General features: G+C 46.2%; 6 protein-coding genes across 10 annotated transcripts; 2 read left to right on the top strand and 4 right to left on the bottom strand.

Annotated features, from left to right (window-relative positions):
• The first annotated feature begins 80 nt into the window (after positions 1 to 80).
• On the top strand, positions 81 to 3,839 carry Mms19 (MMS19 nucleotide excision repair protein). 4 transcript variants are annotated; one of them, XM_015170318.3, is made up of 7 exons: positions 81 to 332; positions 486 to 630; positions 688 to 1,071; positions 1,132 to 1,481; positions 1,548 to 3,002; positions 3,069 to 3,491; positions 3,563 to 3,839. In XM_015170318.3, exons 2-7 carry the CDS (start codon positions 546 to 548, stop codon positions 3,752 to 3,754), a joined length of 2,889 nt encoding a protein of 962 aa, XP_015025804.1. In that variant the 5' UTR covers positions 81 to 332; positions 486 to 545; the 3' UTR covers positions 3,755 to 3,839. The 4 variants fall into 4 exon arrangements, with proteins under 4 accessions (XP_015025804.1, XP_002056578.1, XP_015025805.1 ...); XM_002056542.4 differs by having other exon boundaries at positions 81 to 351; XM_015170319.3 differs by having other exon boundaries at positions 81 to 351; positions 433 to 630.
• rtp (MORN repeat-containing protein retinophilin) lies at positions 3,831 to 4,716 on the bottom strand. The gene is made up of 3 exons (XM_002056541.4): positions 4,561 to 4,716; positions 4,223 to 4,490; positions 3,831 to 4,161 (listed from the first exon to the last, which is right to left on the bottom strand). Exons 1-3 carry the CDS (start codon positions 4,586 to 4,588, stop codon positions 3,894 to 3,896), a joined length of 564 nt encoding a protein of 187 aa, XP_002056577.1. The 5' UTR covers positions 4,589 to 4,716; the 3' UTR covers positions 3,831 to 3,893.
• Positions 4,717 to 4,823: 107 nt separating this feature from the next.
• On the top strand, positions 4,824 to 7,520 carry Ttc30 (tetratricopeptide repeat domain 30). Its single transcript, XM_002056540.4, has 5 exons — positions 4,824 to 5,083; positions 5,139 to 5,317; positions 5,377 to 6,375; positions 6,427 to 6,643; positions 6,714 to 7,520. Exons 1-5 carry the CDS (start codon positions 5,024 to 5,026, stop codon positions 7,224 to 7,226), a joined length of 1,968 nt encoding a protein of 655 aa, XP_002056576.1. The 5' UTR covers positions 4,824 to 5,023; the 3' UTR covers positions 7,227 to 7,520.
• On the bottom strand, positions 7,360 to 19,607 carry LOC6632958 (cathepsin F). Of its 2 annotated transcripts, XM_002056539.3 has the most exons (6): positions 19,140 to 19,607; positions 12,318 to 12,710; positions 8,997 to 9,127; positions 8,185 to 8,928; positions 7,944 to 8,125; positions 7,360 to 7,881 (listed from the first exon to the last, which is right to left on the bottom strand). In XM_002056539.3, exons 1-6 carry the CDS (start codon positions 19,221 to 19,223, stop codon positions 7,616 to 7,618), a joined length of 1,800 nt encoding a protein of 599 aa, XP_002056575.1. In that variant the 5' UTR covers positions 19,224 to 19,607; the 3' UTR covers positions 7,360 to 7,615. The 2 variants fall into 2 exon arrangements, with proteins under 2 accessions (XP_002056575.1, XP_015026190.1); XM_015170704.2 differs by lacking the exon at positions 12,318 to 12,710 and having other exon boundaries at positions 19,140 to 19,417.
• LOC26531605 (uncharacterized) lies at positions 9,173 to 9,915 on the bottom strand. The gene has a single exon (XM_015170810.3). It carries the CDS (start codon positions 9,693 to 9,695, stop codon positions 9,453 to 9,455), a length of 243 nt encoding a protein of 80 aa, XP_015026296.1. The 5' UTR covers positions 9,696 to 9,915; the 3' UTR covers positions 9,173 to 9,452.
• On the bottom strand, positions 11,691 to 12,311 carry LOC138910978 (myotubularin-related protein DDB_G0290005-like). The gene has a single exon (XM_070207543.1). It carries the CDS (start codon positions 12,261 to 12,263, stop codon positions 11,865 to 11,867), a length of 399 nt encoding a protein of 132 aa, XP_070063644.1. The 5' UTR covers positions 12,264 to 12,311; the 3' UTR covers positions 11,691 to 11,864.
• Positions 19,608 to 19,656: the final 49 nt, after the last annotated feature.

Raw genomic sequence — 19,656 nt, 5'->3', positions numbered from 1 at the left:
ACTAATGCTGCCACTTGTCGAAATCATTCAACGATTTGTACACTGTAAGTTCTGACTTTTGACAAATATATTGTAAATTTTCCAAAAAAATCTGATAAATACCATTAAAAAACACAACAACAAGAAATTGTTTCTGTTTTTACAATTCAAACAAGGTGGCAATATTGATAATTGCACAAAGCGATCAATAGCTACAAAGCGGCAGTTGAGTTCCACCTCTAATTGGAAGAGCGGTCGAAACACGGTCAAACTGACTACTTCGGGGGGGTCTTGCAGACCTAAACTTAATTCATATGAATGCTAAACAGTGGCATACGTAGTCACACGCACATGTAAGAGCGAACATAACATGTAAGACAACCAACTCAACTTATTGTTTAGACTACTTAACATGTTTGACCTAAAGCTTGACCGTGTGTGGGCCCCCTATAGATAACAAAAGAAGCAAGCACACCATTTGAGTCTCATAATATTTTTGGCTTTAGATTGCTTAAGGAAGGTATTTGTGTGTTAAATATAGCGCTTACGTTAGCGCCGGACCCAGCATGACAACGCCCACACGAGCAACCCTCGAGAAGGCCCTAAAAAGCGAATCCAAGCTGCAAGCAGCGGCCACACAAATTGCAAATGGTAAGCGAAACACTCAAATCAGCTGGTCTCTATAGTGTCTTTTTGTCTGCGAGCCAGAGCTTACCGGTGGAACCTACAACATTGCTGATCTGGCCGAGCAATTGGGCTTTGCATTGACATCGCCGGACACCGAACAACGTGTGGCCGGCACAAAGCTGTTGTCGGCTGTGCTGAGCGCTCTGCCCGGCGATGTGTTGAGCTCAAAGCAATTGGAATTTCTGACGACCTTCTATACGGATCGACTACGCGATCATCACAATGTTATGCCCGCCATTATTGAGGGCCTGAATGCTTTGGTGCGCATGAAGCAGCTGCCGGCTGAAAGTGTGCCTCTCCTGCTGCACGCGTTTTTCCAGTACACCACGTGCCAGTCGCAGACGCGCGGCGATCGCACCAAGGTGTTCAACATGTTAAAGTTCCTGACTTCGCATTGCCAGCCAGGTGAGTTTTGCTTTTTGCTGACCTTCTAAGTGTTATATCCTTTGTCTGTTTGCATTGCAGAGCTTGTAAAAATGTCGGGTGATTTTTTGTACGGGCTGATTAATTCCATTGATGGGGAACGTGATCCGCGCAATTTGGACATCATTTTTAGTTTCATGCCAGAATTTATATCGCAATATCCACTGCTGCATTTAGCCGAGGAGATGTTTGAAATCTTTGCCTGCTATTTTCCCATTGATTTCCATCCCAGCAAACAAGATCCGGAGGCCATAACACGTGATGCTCTGGCTGAAAAGTTGACCAACTGTCTGGTGGCCAGTGAACAGTTTGCCGAGTGGACCGTATCGCTGGCCGTGGAGAAGCTCGACAGCGAACTTTTAGTGGCCAAATTAGATTCCATTGAGCTTCTGGTAAGCTACACCAATTTGAAGCCCTACGGTGAAATCTACTATACCGATTTCAATTATTTTGAATAGCATCAAGCGGCTCTCAAGTTTAAACCGGACGCACTGGAGCCGCATTTCGCTCAAATCTGGCAGGCATTGAAGGCGGAAACCTTTCCAGGATCTGATAATGCGGATGTGCTTAGATGTGCACTCAAAGCGCTCGCCGAGCTGCTGAAGAGCGCCGCCAAAGTGCCGAGCATCAGCCAAAACTATCAGAGCACCGTACTGGGCGTTGTGCTGCCTCATTTGAGCGATGTGCACCATCGTCTCTTTCATCCAGCCACTGCTATATCCCTGATGTGTGTGTCTGGCGATGCGACCTATGCCGCCGACAAGATACTCAACACATTTCTGCTTAAGCTGCAGGCCATCGAACTGAATTTGACGTGTTGTGAGGAGCGCATACGATTCTATCATATTATCGCGCAGGTTTATAAGCTAGCTGCTCTGCGGGATTCCCTGTTGAAGCTGGACAAGACCATACTGCTGCCACTGCAGGATGATGTGATACAGGCGTTGCGTCTGTGTGAGCGCGACGATTTTGATGCCAAGCAACAGGATTTGGAGCTGCAGCGCGCCGCTTTGTCCGTGTTGTGCGAGTGTGTGCCCGTGCTGAGCGAGGAGCAGCGTGCGCTCATCTACAAGGCGCTGGTACAGCTGGTTAGTCATCCGCACATTGATCTGGACTTTAAGATGCTGACCGTTAATCTGGGCGCACTGCAACCCGTCGAGCTGCAGTCCAACTTCATAGACATTTGCATGCGCAACTTTGACATATTCTCCGAGTTCATCAAACGTAAGATCTATGCGAATTTGCTGCCGCTGCTGCCGCAAATAGCTTTCACCCAACGGATACTCGACCTGGTCATGAGGCAGCTGTTTACGGAAACTGTCGCGGAGCCGGGTCGTCTGTTGGCCTTGGAAGCGCTGAGCGCTCTACTTAATCAAGAGGATCAACGCTTTATTGTCGAGCTGCAGCAGCAATCAAATTTGCTACACAAGCTCATCGAGCTGGCGAACCAGACGCCCGAATTGCCGCTGGCATCGTTGGAGATGATTGCCGCCGCACTGAGCCGTATTATGCAGCAGCTGCCGCTATCCGAGCAGAGCGCCATTGTGAGCGAGTATCTGCCGACGTTGCAGTTACACCAGACAGCTCATCTGTACGTCGCCAAAGGTCTGCTGGGTTACTTGCACAAGGACATCAGTTTGGATGATCATTTCGAGCGGTTGCTCGACGATCTAACTAAGTTATCGCTAAGCACGGATAACGAGCAGCTGCGTGAGATTGCGCATCACCTGCTCTGCAGTCTGGTCAATAAAATGGACAACAATGAGGCAAATCGCAATCAAGTTAAACGCATCACGCATCAGCTAAAAGCTGCCGTAAAAGCTGGCGACGAGCGCGCCGTCCATCTGCTGGCCTGGCTAGCCAAGGGTCTGGTGGTTGCTGGCTTCGAGGAGGCGGCCGACATTATTAGCGATGTGAGTACCGAGTCCAACTATACCTTAACAATTGACAACTGTTTGCTTGTTTTTTTATTTGATCAGCTCACGGATCTGCTGGAGCATCCGACCCTGAGCAGTGCCGCCGCCTTAGCCTTTGACATTATCGCAGCAGAGTATCCAGAGTTGGATTTGCCGGTGGTCAAGTTTCTGTACAAGCAAAAGTTCTTTCACACCATTATGAACAAACTGGGCACAAAGCTCTCCAGCTACTGCGAACATCATATGAAGGCATTCATCTATGTGCTTAAGGCAACGCCTCATTCGGTGATAAGGCTGAACATCAAGCAGCTGGGTCCGTTGCTCTTCAAGACCCTGGATGCCCACAATGATGCCCATTCGCTGTGCATAGCGCTGGGCATTTGCCAGAACTTTGTGCAGCAGCAGGATACGTATTTCCAGGCGCATCTGGGACACATTCTGCCCAGTTGCCTGGAACTATCCAAGCAAAAGACGCAACTCAACATGGTGAGTGCAGCGTTGGACCTTCGCTAGCTTTACCTTCAATTAAATATTAATTTCCTTAACTTGACTCACAGCAAGTGCGCATCGCAGCCCTCCAGCTGCTATATGACATAACCAAGTATCCAACGTATGTCCTGTTGCCCCACAAGGTGGATGTGACGCTGGTCCTGGCCGATGCTCTGGACGATCCCAAGCGCCTGGTGCGAAATGCCGCGGTAAAGGCACGCAATGCCTGGTACCTTGTGGGAGCGCCTAGCGGGGATTAGCAAGCCGGAAAACGAATTGTTGTTAACATATTGATACAATTGACAATTGACAAACAAAAGCAAATACGCACAACTGTTAAGATAACGACTATTTATTTGATGTTTGTCTAGGACGGTGGGACGTTGGGTTATCTGCCTTTCAGTAGGGATGCTCGCTCTGCGAACGCGCCATTAGGGCGCATTTCTGGGCACGTTGCACCACGTCCGGGCAGCGACGCCTCCGCATGAAGCGGCAGTCCTGAAAGTAGCCCTCGTTGCGTGGAAAGCCGTGCGTAAAGTCCTGAAAGGTCAGCAAACCCAGACCCCATATTTTACCGCCACGAAACTCACCCTCGTATTTCATGCCATCCGAGCGCCAAAAAATGCCGTTCCCATGAAACCAACCCTGATGAAACTCGCCCTCGTATCTGTACAGTGCAAGTGCTGTCATTTGAGGTGGAGTGAAGCCAAGGCAAGACAATTACTTACTTGGCACCATCGGGAAACCAAAGGCATCCCAGTCCCTGGCTCAGTCCCTCCTGAAACTGTCCATCATAGCGGGTGCCATCGGCGAACTGCAGATGGCCAATGCCATGCTTCTGTCCGCGTTGATTCCATTCGCCAATATAGCGACTAGCATCCTCGTAACGCCAGCCGCCAACCTTGACGGGGCCCCCGCTGCCCTGTCCCTGTCCCTGCTGGTGGTGCTGGTTGTGTTGGTTCTCGATGCGAGCCGTGGTTACGCCCACGCTGCTCACTAGGATTGGATGAGGTTTTTTGTAAGATTGATAAACGAGCAGATTTTCATACAAAAAGCGTCCACTAACTGTCATCCTCGTAGTCGTCCATGGCCATGGTTCCAGCTGCCGTAATATACTCTGCACACGACGCGTTCCAAGCAGCTACTGGGCCGGGGCTGGCATTAACCGTGCCGCGTCTGCAACTGATGTACTTTTTCTGTGGCTTCCATGCAGCGGCCCTTGCTTTAAATCTAATTAGCATATTGAGCCACTGCACAGTGGCATCAAATAATAAAAACAAATAGACAACATAAAAGGAATTCAATTCGCCTAAAAGTTATGTTGCACCCAGATGTTAGACGTTGATATGGATGGGTTTTCCCTTGTGGATTTCTCGCTTTGATGAACTTTTCGCATTTTTCACATGGCATTGGCCAACTGTTTGCCGTTGCCAAGGCTAGCGAGACGGGCAAGGGTAACCATGACTACGTCGAGCGGCGCCACAACAAATCCCAGCTAGAAATTTTCATTACTAAGCAGAGCCGGCAAAATGCTGCATCAGGGCATAATCCTGCGCGAGGGACATGTCACGCGAACCATCTACAATCTGGTAAGCTGCACAGCCAATTGTACATCATCAGCTAAACAAGCCATGCCCTGGCCAGATTAAGGACAAACGCTATGAGGACGTGATCGAGTGCATTGCGAGCTGCGGCGAGGCGGCCAATACGCGAGCAGGTCTCTCCACGCTGGGGCATTGCTACTATCATGCCCAGAAGTACGAGGAGGCGGCCAGCTGCTATGAGCAGCTCTGCCAGCTGGTGCCCAATGAGCCCAAGTACAGGTGAGTCCGTTGAAGATCAATTCTAGATCCCATGTGCTGTCACGGCAAACGCTTGCCAGATTCTACTATGCGCAGTCGCTCTACCAGGCGGGCATTTTTGCAGAGGCACTGCGTGTCCTGAAGCAGATTGGTGACAAGGAGTCGGAGCTGCACGAACAATGCCTGCAGCTGCAGAGCGCAATACTCTATTCGAGTGAGGATTATGCTGGCGCTCAGAGCCTGCTTAATCAGCGCGCCGGCGGCACTGCCGATACGCTCAACGATGAGGGCTGCCTGCTCTTCCAGGCGGATGAGCACGAGGCGGCGGTGCAGCGTTTTCAGTCGGCTCTCCAGGTGGGCGGCTTCAATCCGCTGGTGGCCTACAATGTGGCACTGGCGCACTTTCAGCGCAAGCAGCGCGCCCAGGCCCTAGACTACACATCGGAGATTGTGGAGCGCGGCATGCGCAATCATCCAGAGCTGGGCATCGGTGCTCAGGTGGACACAGATGGTAGCGCACGCAGCGTGGGCAATCCCATTACCATGGCCTTGTCCGGAATTACGCAGGCACTCAATCTGAAGGCGGCCTTGGAGTATCAGGATGGCAACGTGGAGGCGGCACGGGATGCCCTGCTCGATCTGCCACCACGCGCGGAAAGCGAGCTGGATCCGGTCACGCTGCACAATATGGCCCTGACCGACGCCCAGGGCCCGGTTGCGGGCCTACGCAAATTGGCGTTCCTGCTGCAGCTGGGCGCACCTGCCTGCCCCAAGGAGACGTTCGCAAACATTCTGCTGACCTGCTGCAAGCACGAGCTTTACGAGACGGCCGCCGATATTCTGGCCGAGCACACAGACCTCACATACAAGTATCTATCACAGTATCTGTACGAACTGCTGGATGCCCTGATTACGGCTCAGACCAGCGGCGAGCTAGCCGAAAAGAAGCTAGGCACGCTCGCCTCCAGCTTGTCGGGTAAGCTGCGCAGCTTGGCCGCTCGGGTGCAGGAGGTGAGGGCAACAAGTGAGCAGCAGGCGCTCAGGGATGCGCTCAAGGATTACGAGCAGGCGCTGGAGCTGTAAGTGAGACATCTTGCCGATTGGCTAAATAAACATGCAATCTTCCACAGCTATCTGCCCGTGGTAATGGCACGTGCCTGGATCTCTTGGCGTGAGGATGACTTTCTGGGCGCCGAGCGTGAGTTTCGCTCCAGCGCCGAGTTTTGCTCCGAGAACGCTATCTGCTCTGTGTGGCGCCTGAATGCCGGCCATGTGCTCTTCATGCAGGACAAGTACAAAGAGGCGGCCGCCTTCTATGAGCCCATTGTGCGCCAGCACTCGGACGATGTAGATATACTGGCTTCTATTCATTCAGTCTGTCTAGCACGTACTCATGTGAATCTAAAACTCTTTTCAGATCATGTCCGTTTCGGCAGCAGTGCTGGCCAATTTATGCGTTTCCTACATTATGACGTTCCAGAACGAAGAGGCTGAGGAGCTGATGCGCAAAGTGGAGAACGCCGAGGAGCTGAAGGGTAATCAGGGCAAGCAGTATCATCATTTGTGCATTGTCAACCTGGTAGTGGGCACATTGTACTGCGCCAAATCGAACTACGAGTTCGGGCTCTCCCGCATCGCGCACGCTCTCGAGGGCGGCTCGGGCGCACGCCTCTATGCGGACACCTGGCTGCATGTCAAACGCTGTGTGCTGGGCCTTCTAACCGGCATGGCCAAACAGAACATTATCCTGCCGTATCCGGCCGTCCAGGAGGTGCTCAATTTCCTAAAATCCTGTGAAGCCTACGGCCTGTTTACGCCGGCCAACATTTATGCGGCCACGGAACAGCCACCCAGCGAGCCGCTCACCATTGGACTAGAAGCCCGAAAACTCCGGCTGCTCTTGATAAAGCTAAGCGAGTACGAAAATTAATGAGATCATTTTTTAGAACGTTAGCCATCAATCAAAATACCTGCTAATAAAGTTCTCTTCGGGATGAAATTAGAGCCTAATATGGATATAGCCACATATGGGAACGAAATATAAACGGATCGGAACGAATCTATTCGTGTTTTCTTCACAATTCGTAATTTAAGTTTATTTCAATATATACGCTGCGCTGTTATAGGGGATTGTATATGATTTTGGGAATGGGCTACAAGTGTTGCGACATGATTATATTGGAACAAAAAGTCCAAACGAAAAACATACACAGAAATGCCAACTGCAAGCCAAAAAGAAATTTGTGCTGTAGCTCAAACATTAACATAGATACATATTTATATTTATATATATAGACGTATAGATGGGCGGGCGTGTGTTTAGGCCAGCAGTGCGGACGTGGCCATCTCGCTGACGCCGCAGGTGTTGTCGCCGCGGTAGACGCGATAGTAGCCCTGCTCGCCCCAGCGCGGACCCCACGAGTTCTTAACGATCCAATAGGGCAGCGTCTTGTGGAAGTTGGGATAATCGGAAACGCCGTAGCCGACAATCAGTACGCCGTGGTCAAGATTCTTTTTGCTGCACAGCGGCGACCATGGATGTGAGACACCGCCGCGATAGAACTGCATGGCATTGGCATTGATGCCTGTTGGACAAGTCGAGACGGGAGTTAAATAGAATATATAAATATTGAAAGGGTCTACGCACCGATGGAAATGGGTCCGTTTGTGAGCAACCACTCCTGCATGGCGGTCTCATTGCCCTTGGGCAGGTCGACAAAGCCGGACACTTGCACATGGGACAGCGTCCTGTTGAAATGACACTGCTTTTTCTTGCCCTCGTATGGATACTCAGACTCGTACTCCAGACCGCCAATGTCCTTGATGGCTCTGCGAAAGTCGTGTTGCGATTAGAGTGCATGAATTGAAATTGAAATTGCAAAGCCTACTTGTAAGCATTGTCCATGAGTCCACCATTGCAGGCGCTATCCTTGGAATCGCAGTCGAGCAGTTCCTGTTCGGAGAACTCCTGCAAGTCACCAGTTTTGATGGCATAAGCACCCTCAATGTTGCCGGTCACACTGAATGCCCAACAGGAGCCGCACTGTCCCTGGTTCTTGACATGCGTAACTGCATTCTTTTGCCGCCAGTCAAATTCCTTGGGCAGCTCACCCGCATAGGCGGGCACCACAGCAGCCGCGCCGCCCGTCGGCTTGCCCTCGCTGCGCTGCCAAAGACCGGCTCGCTGTGCGTACTCCGTGCTAGTCATGTCCGCAAACTCGGTAATGCCATACTTGGCGCTGCCTTGCTCATTGGCATTCAGCTCCTGGATGGTCTTCAGACTCTGGCGGAAGATGCGCAGCCGCATCTGATGCTCAGCGCTGTTGGCATAGCGACGCTTGTACTTGACCTGGAACTTGTGGAACAGATGGTCCACCTTGTTGAGCGTGTGATGATTGTGCTTCTTGTGTGTCTTCTTCTCGGCCCACTCCACGGAGCGGCTATGGCGAGCATGCACGGCTGGCTGATTATGGCACTTGAATGTCACCTCGTGTCCCTGCTCCAGCCACGGCTGCGCCCAGATCTCCACAATGCAGCGCCGCTGTGCGTCATTGCTGTCAACCAGGTCTGCATCGATGCGCGTCAAAGTGCCAGAGACAACCTGACGTGTGGCCGAATAGACCTTGACAATTCTGTGCGACAGAAACAGGTTATCAAAATGTGAACACAAAATGAGACGCAGCTCAGATCAGACACCCACCTGTAGTGCGGTCCCTCGCCAGCGGTGAGCTTGTCCAGCGTACGCTGCAGCTGCTCCTCTGCCTGTTTCTCATCGTAGGGCTTGCGCCCACCCACGGGCACATCGTTGAGGCTACGCCTGCTGCGCGATAACTGCAATTGCAAAGTAATCTGAGGTTAGGAAAACTACAGTGTAAGCACTCTTGAACGGACAACCACGGTTCCAGTTTATTGTCGTGGAAATTACAGTAGTTCGGGAAAACATAGATTCATTCATCATTTGTACATATTGCCAAAATTAAATATATATTGTTTCGAGTTATTTAGCTGTCACGAGAACTGGTCTATTAATAATCCGACCAAGAGTATATCCCCAAAAATATTTGATATTTATGTGAATTCCGTAACATCCCCTCATAACCAGATTCGAGCTTATAACATAATTGACGAAAATTTTGATAGCTACTTGCTCCTCCACTTAGAAACCACACTCGGCCGGGATAATGTAGTCGTCCATTACACGAACGATACGCAGCTTACCCTCAGAGTCAACGCCCACTTGACCCACTTCAGCCTCTAGCTTCTGTTCATATTCAAGGCGCTTCAGATTCTGTTCTCGACGACGCACCACCATCGCAGCTGCGGCCAGAGCCTCGTGCCGCAGCCAACTGGACATGATCCAAATACTGCGTAGACGCAAAATTAGCGTAGATGGTTTCATTTTTCTGCCACTTTGTACGCGGTTGGGAATCGCAAATCGGGTGTCCAACACACGCAGTATTATTTGTCTATGTCCAATACTTGGAAATTTAAAAGGAACTCTCGGTCAGGTCAGTTAATAGGAATCACATACAAAATGTGTAACAAATGTAAAAATATTCTGTATTATTTGAATAGTGTTCTGCTTGAGCTTAACTGAGGAACGTTTATAAATTTTGAGCCAAATGGGGGAGCAAAGGGCTTTCAAAGTTTCCAGCTGCGCCTGCTGAGTATAAAAAAAGAAACAAGAAAAATACATCCGATTGCTTCACTAATCTTTCTCTGATAGCTCAGCCAGCCAGCAGGCTCTGACGGCAATTCGGGGACCGCCAATCCACTTGGCCAGCCAAAGAGAGCGAGAGAGAAAGAGAGAGCGAAAGAGAGAGAGGGGGAGAGGAGCATAGACATGTGGCATATAAACCATTCAATGGCAAACGCAAAACCAATTAAACCAAACATTCTGGTTGGAAATACGTTGCCTGTTGGCATCGCTAGATTATTGTTGGGCTGCGGGGGATTGAGTGGGCCAAGAGCCTACTGCGTGGTGTGGGCGTGTAATTGACGAACGCTGGTAGCCGAATTCGGAAGCAGGAACGGGCACGGGCACGGGAACGGCAGCAGGCACTGCAGGTGAGTTGGAGAATGCAATGACAACAATACGAAATGAAATGTAATGGCAACGACGTGTGTATAATTAAAAAGGTAGCCAGGTTGCCAGGTTGGCCCTGTTTGGGCGTACGTACAGGGTTCGAATAGCGGCGGCTTCTGTTTCCGTTTGACCTGCCGCGACATGAATTCATTAAGCCACCTGTTCTCAGCAGCCTCCCAGGCTCCTCGTCACACCTCTACTTAGTCCTTCGGTATTTCAATACGAATTAAAACGTAATTTATGTTCAGGGACACCGCTCGACCGTTTTGTTGTGGGCAAATGACCCGTAAAATGCATTTCGATATGTTGACAGTTGAGTGCCCGACATTCGATTGCATATTCTCTAATCCCGCAGATTTCAGATCAAAGCGGCTCAACAAAAATACACATGTCGGTTAGAGTTTGGACAGCTTGGTGTCCGGAATTTGAAATGCGACTTATTGGATACATTTATTTACGTAGATACCCCGACTGCCCATCAAGTGTTTTGACGCACCTGCAATGAGTATTTAATTTGATTTCGAACTGTTTAGAAGAAGGCACCCGCCTTATTGCTGCTATATTTTTTTCTGTGTCCCTTTATTAATTTCACAATTTAATCCCAGAGCAACTCTGCTCAAAAAGTGACTCTTCTCCTTTTTCTCAACACTGTCAATCTAGTGATGTGTAAATAGCGAAGATCATCAACAGCTGACCAGCAGCAGACTAGACAGACCTAAAACACTGTTACAGTATATACAATATATATGTATATCATATATATGGCGAAAAACTATTTATGAAATGCTGTTAAGTATACGTATAAGCTATATTAAGTATACAAGTATAATATTCGACATACATATATTGTTTTTTAGCTCTACCAATAGTTTTCAATTTGATTTTCATTTTACCACGGACACTGTGCAGAGGGACTGCGTCAGAGTTGGGTGTTAAAAGTAGAGCATCAAGGATAATGAGAACACTTTAACGCAGCACTGTATGCTGCTAAGGGGCACACATACACACGCACACGCCACTTGAGGTCGGCCCCCCAAGATATGTACATATAGACAGTTAGAGTAACGGAGGCAGGGGCAGGGGCAGATGCGACAGGGGGGCGGGTTAAACAGATTGCGGCCGTAATTTGAAAGCGAAAACTCATTTGATTATTAAGCTGAAATAAGTGCGACGAGGAGTAGAAGGGGAAGTAGAAGAGGAGGCGCTTCGCTTGGTTGGACTATGCCAACAACGCCCCCTTCCAAGAGCCCAGGTGTGCTTGTGTGTGTTAACACAGGGCAGGTGAGAAAAACGAGAAGCTTAAATAAATTTAATTAAATAACATTTTCCTTTTATTGTATTCATTTACTTTACGAGTATTCGTATGTATGTATAGGAGTATATAGGCGACACAAGAGCTGAGTGTGTGTGTGTGTGTGTGTGTATGTGTGTATGTAATATGATTGCAAGATTCATATCTCATGATGGTTATGATAATGTGTCCTACTCCTGCTCCGGCTCCTGCTGCTGCTGCTGCTGCTCCGGCTCCTGCTGCTGCTCCCCCTGCTGCTCACCCTGCTCCTCTACCTGCTGCTGATGCTTCAACTCGGAGCGCTGCTGCTCAATGGTCTTCTCAAAATTATACGCACCCACCGATAGGATATCATCCAGCCAGCGCTTCTCATTATCATTGAGCTCCGCTGTGGGCATGGTGGTCGCCTCCCCAGCAGCAGTGGCTGACTCGTTACCGTTAATTGATGTGCTAGGCTCATTAGCGGGTTCCGCTGGTGAGGGTATAACTGTTGTGCTGGTGCTGGTGACTGAGCTGGTGTCTGAGCTGGAGCTGCCCACCCGTCGCCTGTTCGCGTCCGTTGTTAAAATTTGCGCTTCCAACTGAGCCATTTCACTGTCGCTCAATTCGTTCCGCTGCCCGCCATTGAAGATGCTGTTACTCACGTATTTGTCGTTGAGCAGCTTGGAGCGCTGCTCGGTATCGACGGCCAGGGCATTCTCGGCCAGGTCGCTGCAATTGGTGTTGACAAGCTCGCGCTGCTTGTCGCCCCACTGTGTGGTGATCCAGGGCTTCTCCAGTATGACCAGGCGGCAAATCGTGTCCGCATCGTTCGCCTTTGTGTCCACTGCATTCAGCAGAATCTCGTAGCGCACCCCGTTCACAATTTCGCGAAAGGCATCGATGATATTTACAAAGTTCATCGAGAGTGGCAGAAATGTCATCGCAATATTCTGCACGCCAATCAAATTGGGCGACAGATATTCCCGCTCCCCGGGATTAAGCACATGTACCAATTTGATGGGCGGCTCGCTGATCCCTGCCTCATCCGTGCTCGTCTGCGTGTGTATGTGTGTGTGTTTTGTGTATGTGTGTGTGTGTGTTTGTGTGGCAAAGACAAAAACAGAAAGCAGAACACAAATTTGTTTAAGGAAAATACACACACAAAGAGAGAGAGAGAGAGAAAGAGAGAACGTATAATTTGGAACATGGACATAATAATGAATACAGCAAAGCCATGTGCCCTGTGGTATGTGCTCCAATTGCTAAAAGTATGCATATGGGTGTGCGTGTGTGAGTGTGTGCCAGCACCATGGAACAGGACGGTTAATAGCTCGGGTAAATGATTCAATTAAGTGCTTAACCCACTATATTATATGGTAATTGCACTAAAAGCGCGTTAATTTATCTGGCTAATGCGTGAGAGCTGAAAAGCTGAATTTAGCATTTACTCTCGAATTGGAGAAAATCTATATTCAATTTAATGCAAAATATTTTTAACACTGTGTGTATGTATGTGCATGTGCATATGTGTCGCAGTTGGTTTACTGCATGTTGCTGTAGACCCGTTATAACTCGACTGAGTGTAAGCATAGCAGAGACAGACAGAGAGAGAGATTTTGCTGCCGAGAGAGATGTGATCGTAAAGTGCTGACTGAAGTAGAGTGACGGAGATAAAAATAGTGGCTTAGTAATTGGTGAACTTAAACTAAAAGAAGTTTTGAGAACGAATATATTGGATAGCAACCATTAAGCGCCGACATATAAAATGCATGATAGGTTAATTTGGGCCTGTGCCTAGGTTAGGCTATAGTTAAAAATCAATAGGTATTACGAAATGATTTAAAAACTGGCAACAGCTTTAATTATGTGTTAGGCTTCCTCCCTTTGGGCGGCCTAATGAACTCAGCATAATTGCAATTACATTGCGACAACGCAGAGAAGAGGAGGGAGACAGAAATTAAGTAGGGAGTGTGGAGTGAGTGCAGAGATAGAGGAGACATTTGGCCAATTAAGTCAATCAGTGGAGCAACGCTTTGCTGAGCTTGCGGCAGGTCACAGAAACTAATTAACAGCCGATGCAAAATGGGTTGCACATCACCCCGCCGCACCGCACTGCACCCAAAAACTAGTTTGAGGATTGCAACAACAAAATTCATCGATAAATGATGAGCCACAAAATGCAGCAAACAGACAACAGATGGCGAAGCCGAACGGGTGAAGCCAACGCTGAATAATTTACGAATTAAAAGCATAAAATAAAGACTGAAAACAACAAATACAGTCGAGCACAAGCGAGCAGCAGACAAAGAGAGAACCAGAGAGGGCACGGGAGAGCGGTGGGCTAGAGGGCAAGAGCTGAGATTGCATAGCACACAGCATGTTGACGTTTCGGTCGTTCATCCTCATTGCGGCTGACGTTTTGTGACTGCAGCGTGACAAAAAGCCGAAAAGTGCATAAAAAAAACTTTTTGACGGCGATTGCGTCACTGCAGCAGTCAACGCCAGCAGCGACAGCGCAGTCAGCGTCCGCTTCAACTATGTTGATGGCTGGCTGATGCTTGAGCTGATTATGTTGTGTGCGGGGGGCTTGCGGGTTCCATCGAGTGGGTGGGCGGTTGGCTGAGTTGATTCGGTCTTGGCATTGTTGATGTAGTTTGTTGCTGCTACTGCTGCAGCTTGTTTGCAGCTTGTTTTTCAATTAAACTTTACGGCACTTTAAGCAACACCCCAAAGTTGCCATACAACACAAATAAGGCATATCAACTGAACCAGCAGATATCCTGTACTATTCGATGTATATCAAATTTGCTTTAATAGAGTCTCTAAGCATATAAACATATTCCCGATCTCTGGATGCTATACAAAAAGCTTACTACCGTATTTGGTGTGTTTAGCTTTTTCAATTGGCTACTTATGCTTACTATTTTCTGGGAAAATTACAGTTGACTATATCTTGAAAGACTAGCCCTTCCCTTACCAACAATAACGAGGTAAAATGCAAGAATTTCGCATCGACGCGTCATTATATTATATTACTCGTTCCTCTAAAAGGGAAGAAATGCCTACGACATTTAAGACTAATTGAATTTTTACATTGAAACGATCTTTTGACATAATGAGAGAGCACTGAGATAAAGCCAAGGCAGTCTGCTGTAGTGGGAGCGGGATAAAAGACAACTATGCCGTTCTACCACACAAATCATATGTAATTCCTACTCTCTTGCTGTGAGAGCATGTGAGCGTGTCTCGAACCGAACCTGGTCCCATTCTTTTACTCTAATTGTCCAGTCTGTATGTTCTCTGAGATTTTGCATTATTGATATACAATATACCCTTTTATTGCCATTGCAATGGTTATAGGGTGTCGAAAGACGCTGATGGCTTTTGCAGAATTCCAGTTGGCCATGTTATGAAGGCTTCTCCGTTTGGTTGTCCTGGCAACTTAATGCGCAACCAAGAAGCACACAACCAGCCATGCTTCACTTCTTCAAACATATTAAATGCACTTGGTTAGCGCATCAGATTGAATTATTATTTTCGATAATTAGTTCAGGCCCCTCAAAACTGAACAATTCGATATACATACATAGATTTCAGATTTCGAATTAGATTGTGATAACAGCAGCACAAATTTCTCATAGATTCTGAGTGGTATTTTTTCATCGAGCTAAAGTTGTTCAAGCATTTTCATGGTTCACATTGGCCCGGCTTATGTCGAAACTTTTCGCAGCTGACAGTTGATGCCAAAGTTGCTGTTGCAGCTGCAGTTGATGCCGCTGCTGCCGCTGATGCTGCTGCAACGTGCTGCGCATCAGTGTTAACAGGCTTTTATGAATAAATATTGCACTGAGTGGGGGCTGGGGCTGGGGCTGATGCATAAAAGAGGTGCCCTGGGGTATTAACTGATGCAATGCTGAAAAACTTTAATTGAATGGATGTACAAAAAAAGAAAAAAAAAACTAATAAATATTATAAATAAACGAGAAAGAAGGGCTATCTACGGCACGCCGATGATTTAATACCCTTACAGACCGAACATTTTACAATTCTCATAATGCCCGCATCGAAGAAGCACAGTGAAAATAGCTAATGCCAGGCATGGTTAAGATATTTTAAAAAGCTGAAAAGCTTTTCATGCAAGAACCTCTTTCTCGACCGATCGTTCCTCTGGCAGCTATATAATATAGTGGTCCGATGTACATAAGATTTTGTAGAGAATATAGTGAAACTTATAAATTGCGAGTTACTTGAAAAACAAAAAAGTTTTCCAAAGAACAACTTAATTTTCGACCGATTGTTCCTATAGCAACTACGTGATATAGCAGTCCGATATGGATAATATTTTGTATATATATAAGAAGCATAGTAGAACTAATAGGTGCAGAGTTTTGTTAAGATATCTTGAGAAACAAAAAAGTGTTTAATACAACAACCTAATTTTCGTTTGTTCGTTCCTATGGCAGCTATATGATATACAGATCCGATTCAACCGGGTCCGACATATGTACTGCGTGCAACAGAAAGAGGAACTTCTGCTAAGTTTTATGACGATAGCTTTAAAACTGAGAGGCTAGTTCGCATAAAATTAGACAGGCGGACTTGGCTATATCAACTCGACTGTTGATACAGATCAAGAATATATATATTTTATGGGATTGGAGATGTCTTCTTCTATGCGTTACACGTTTCGACTCAAAGTTATAATACCCTGCTGCAAGGGTATTCAAAATGAGACAGCGCGCGAACGGTAAGGGCTCACAGCGCAAATTGCAATTTTGTAAATTGGCAATTTGCTGTAAAACTGTTGATTTTAATTAAGGCTTAATTAAAGTGTTTACCAACGTATAAATAAATAAACTTGGCCAGAAGTCAATCGTTAAATATGTATGATCACACACAAAAAAAAAAATATCGCATAAAAACCGGTATTTCCAAAAACTGTCAACATCTGCCGGCGGAGGGGCGGGTATTGTGCAAACAGCTTAATATACTCTTACATAGGGCATTACGACTTTATAACGCAACAGCGCCTCCGACATAATAAAGTGTTTCGAATATATTCCTGCACAGCAAATACACATTCGATCTAATAACCCTTCTAAAAGACATATATGCCTGCTAGAGTATTTAGGATTCGGCGATGTGCTTGCTGGTTACGTTTATTTTGCTCAAGGTCAGTCGCTTCTAGGTGCTGAATAAACGTGTGCGTTTTACAGACGCTTCAGCCACATTTTTAATGAGCACATTTACCTTGGCCAAAGCTCTTTCTTTGAGCCATCTACACGGGAGCTTCTTAGCCCACAGCCTTTGCGATTAAAAGGTGACTATTTTGCAGTCAGCTGCATTCGACAAAGTTCTAAGCTGTTTATGATCAAAGAACAGCTGAAACTGGCGAATCTGTAGGTTTCCTCAATTTATTCGGCCATTTAATCAGACAAGGTCAATCCAAGCGGAGTAGGGTATGACATCTCCTGCTCTATATGCTGGAATCATAATTGTAAACCCTAAGTTTCTCTAAGTGTATGCGGCTGAGCCTATGCAACTTAAGCCCTTGACGGGGTATGCCCTGCCAAACTTACCAATCACACAGCGGGCACAGCTCAAGCTTATTACAAACTTGGCCCTTAATACTCCCCCGGGTGATTATTTGTGCTGTGTGTGTGAGATATTGGATGCTGTTGGGCGCCTTTTAGTGGATTGAATAACGTCATTTTCATTGGCATTTGCCGTATTAGGCGACGAGTCATTGGTCGAAATTGCTCAATGACACAATGGCAACGAAATTGCCTCAATGTTTCTTACTCAGCAGAAAGGGGGGGCGGGGAATCGAATTTGCATTTAGAGCCGGGGAAAGAGAGAATCGTATTTGACAATTTGTAGGCAAACTGTGAATTCACTGAAACGGATGCCGTTTGTGTTTGTGAATCATTCGCAGCTCTGATTTCCGAGATGACAAAAACAGTTGGACGAGAGCCACAAAAAGCCGCCTCCGGCGACGGTTCCTCTACATTCTGAGCTCCAGCTATAAGTTGATTTTTCTTAAAGTTTGCAAGTTTTGCCTCCGACTGAATGAATATGAATATGAATATGAATATATGTATGTGTATGTATGTGTGTGTATATTCACACAGTTCCGCATTTTATTCATTTATGTAAATACTTTTATGCATTGTCCGGCTGTGTTTGTTAGCATATGGAAATCGCTGACAGTTGCTTTGTTTCTTTATTTTATTTATTTAGATTTTTAGAGTATACGTTTAATAGTTTGCATATTGTGCGTGTTAGTGTAAACAGGTTTTGTTCTTTAATATCGTATTTCGATTTAAGCTTTAGTGGCCTGCATATAAAGTATTTCATAACACAAATTTATATACTTTTACTCGAACTCGGCTTAAATGACAACAAAAATAATAAAATTATGCGTTTCGGAAAAAAAGTCGTTTGATATGTTAAAATGAAATCATTTATCCAACTTCTTGATTTTTTTTTATTACAAACGAGCTGCCTTTTCTGCCAAATGAAAACATTTTAATTGATATTAATGACCATGCCCGGCGTGGCTACGGTTTTCCGTGAGGGAGTGAGGGACAGCCTCCTGCCGCAGACAGCCTGCAGGTAATTAATCTGATTTTTTGGTTCATTCTACTTTTTTAGCTAGCGAAAAAGTATACTAGATGGAATGTTGCCTATTGTTATAGTAATTAGAAATTATACACCTTGGCTGATTTTAATTGAAAACTGAACAGGTTTGCGTATCCAGGTGGGAACGCTTAGTATATTCATATGAGTCAACATTTTTGTTTAAAAAAATACTTTTGCTTCTTCATATGTAAATAAAGATTCATTCAAAATAATAATTAAATAAGTTCAAATGAATCGGACTCAAAGCTGAAACGCAATTGCTGGTTCATAAATAGAACGAATATTGATAGATCAATATCCCATTCTATCGGTCAAACTGATACAACAGCTGATTGCAAAGCTGAAATGGCGACGCAACAAAGGAAACAACAGACGAGGCGCAGCGACAACAAAAACAAACGAGAGAGTTGCAAATTTGATAAGCGCCAGCACCATAAATACAGATATACATATATATATATATGTATGGGTATGGATGTATGTATGGGTTCGTAACAGAATTATTTTCTTATGGTTATGTAGTTTTCCACTACAGCCTTTTATTTATGCATACGATTTTCTTTTGCTGACTAATCAAAGTTAATGTGTGTACGAAGAGACAATCGAAAAGTAAATAAGTATGGCGTACGCGAGCATGCATGTGTTAGTGTAGCCGTGTGAGTGTGCTGTGTTTGTGTTTGTGTGTCGGCACTGTTAAAAACAGCAAAGCGAGCGAAAATAACGCAATTTCTGTAAATTGTATTTCCGTAAATTGTAATTTCTGCAGCAACCGCATTTACATTCAAAAAGCGTTAAGCTGTTGTCCAAAACATTTGTGAATCATAAACAAAAACATAGCTCACCTCCTGATCCTCGGCATCCGCTGGCGTCGTTTGGATTATGGCCAACAGAAAGAGCGCAACTGTTGCTGCTGCGAACAGCTTCATTGTGACAAGTTTTTTGATGTCGAAAATGTCGACAATATAAGCGTTTCGATTTACGCAATTTCACACGTACACAGATGGCACAGACTGTTTGTTTTGTCGCAATTTACGCCAGTTTCAATCAATTTTGTTTTTGTTTTTATACACACACCACACACATTACAAATTGTACTAACCGTCGTCGTTCACAGACGAACTCGCACTGTCAAGCAGCCGTTGCTCATCTATTAACTTTACATTTCATAATGCTATTAACAGCGGGCGCCAACTTTATTCTGTTTAAGTTTGCAGTTGAAGATTTGTTGCAATTTGAATATTTCAAATTTCTTAATGCGGTTTGATGCGAAATATGCAAGTGTTAATTTAAACTAAATGTATTTTTCTTGCCAGCGGCGAACTTTGTTGCGAAATGGCAAAGCCAACCAAATGTTGAAAT

The sequence above is a fragment of the Drosophila virilis genome, chromosome 2, assembly GCF_030788295.1.
Source record: "Drosophila virilis strain 15010-1051.87 chromosome 2, Dvir_AGI_RSII-ME, whole genome shotgun sequence".
Taxonomy (NCBI): Eukaryota; Metazoa; Arthropoda; class Insecta; order Diptera; family Drosophilidae; genus Drosophila; species Drosophila virilis.
Note: the sequence above shows the minus strand (reverse complement) of the source record. Positions and strands in the feature narration are given on the sequence as shown.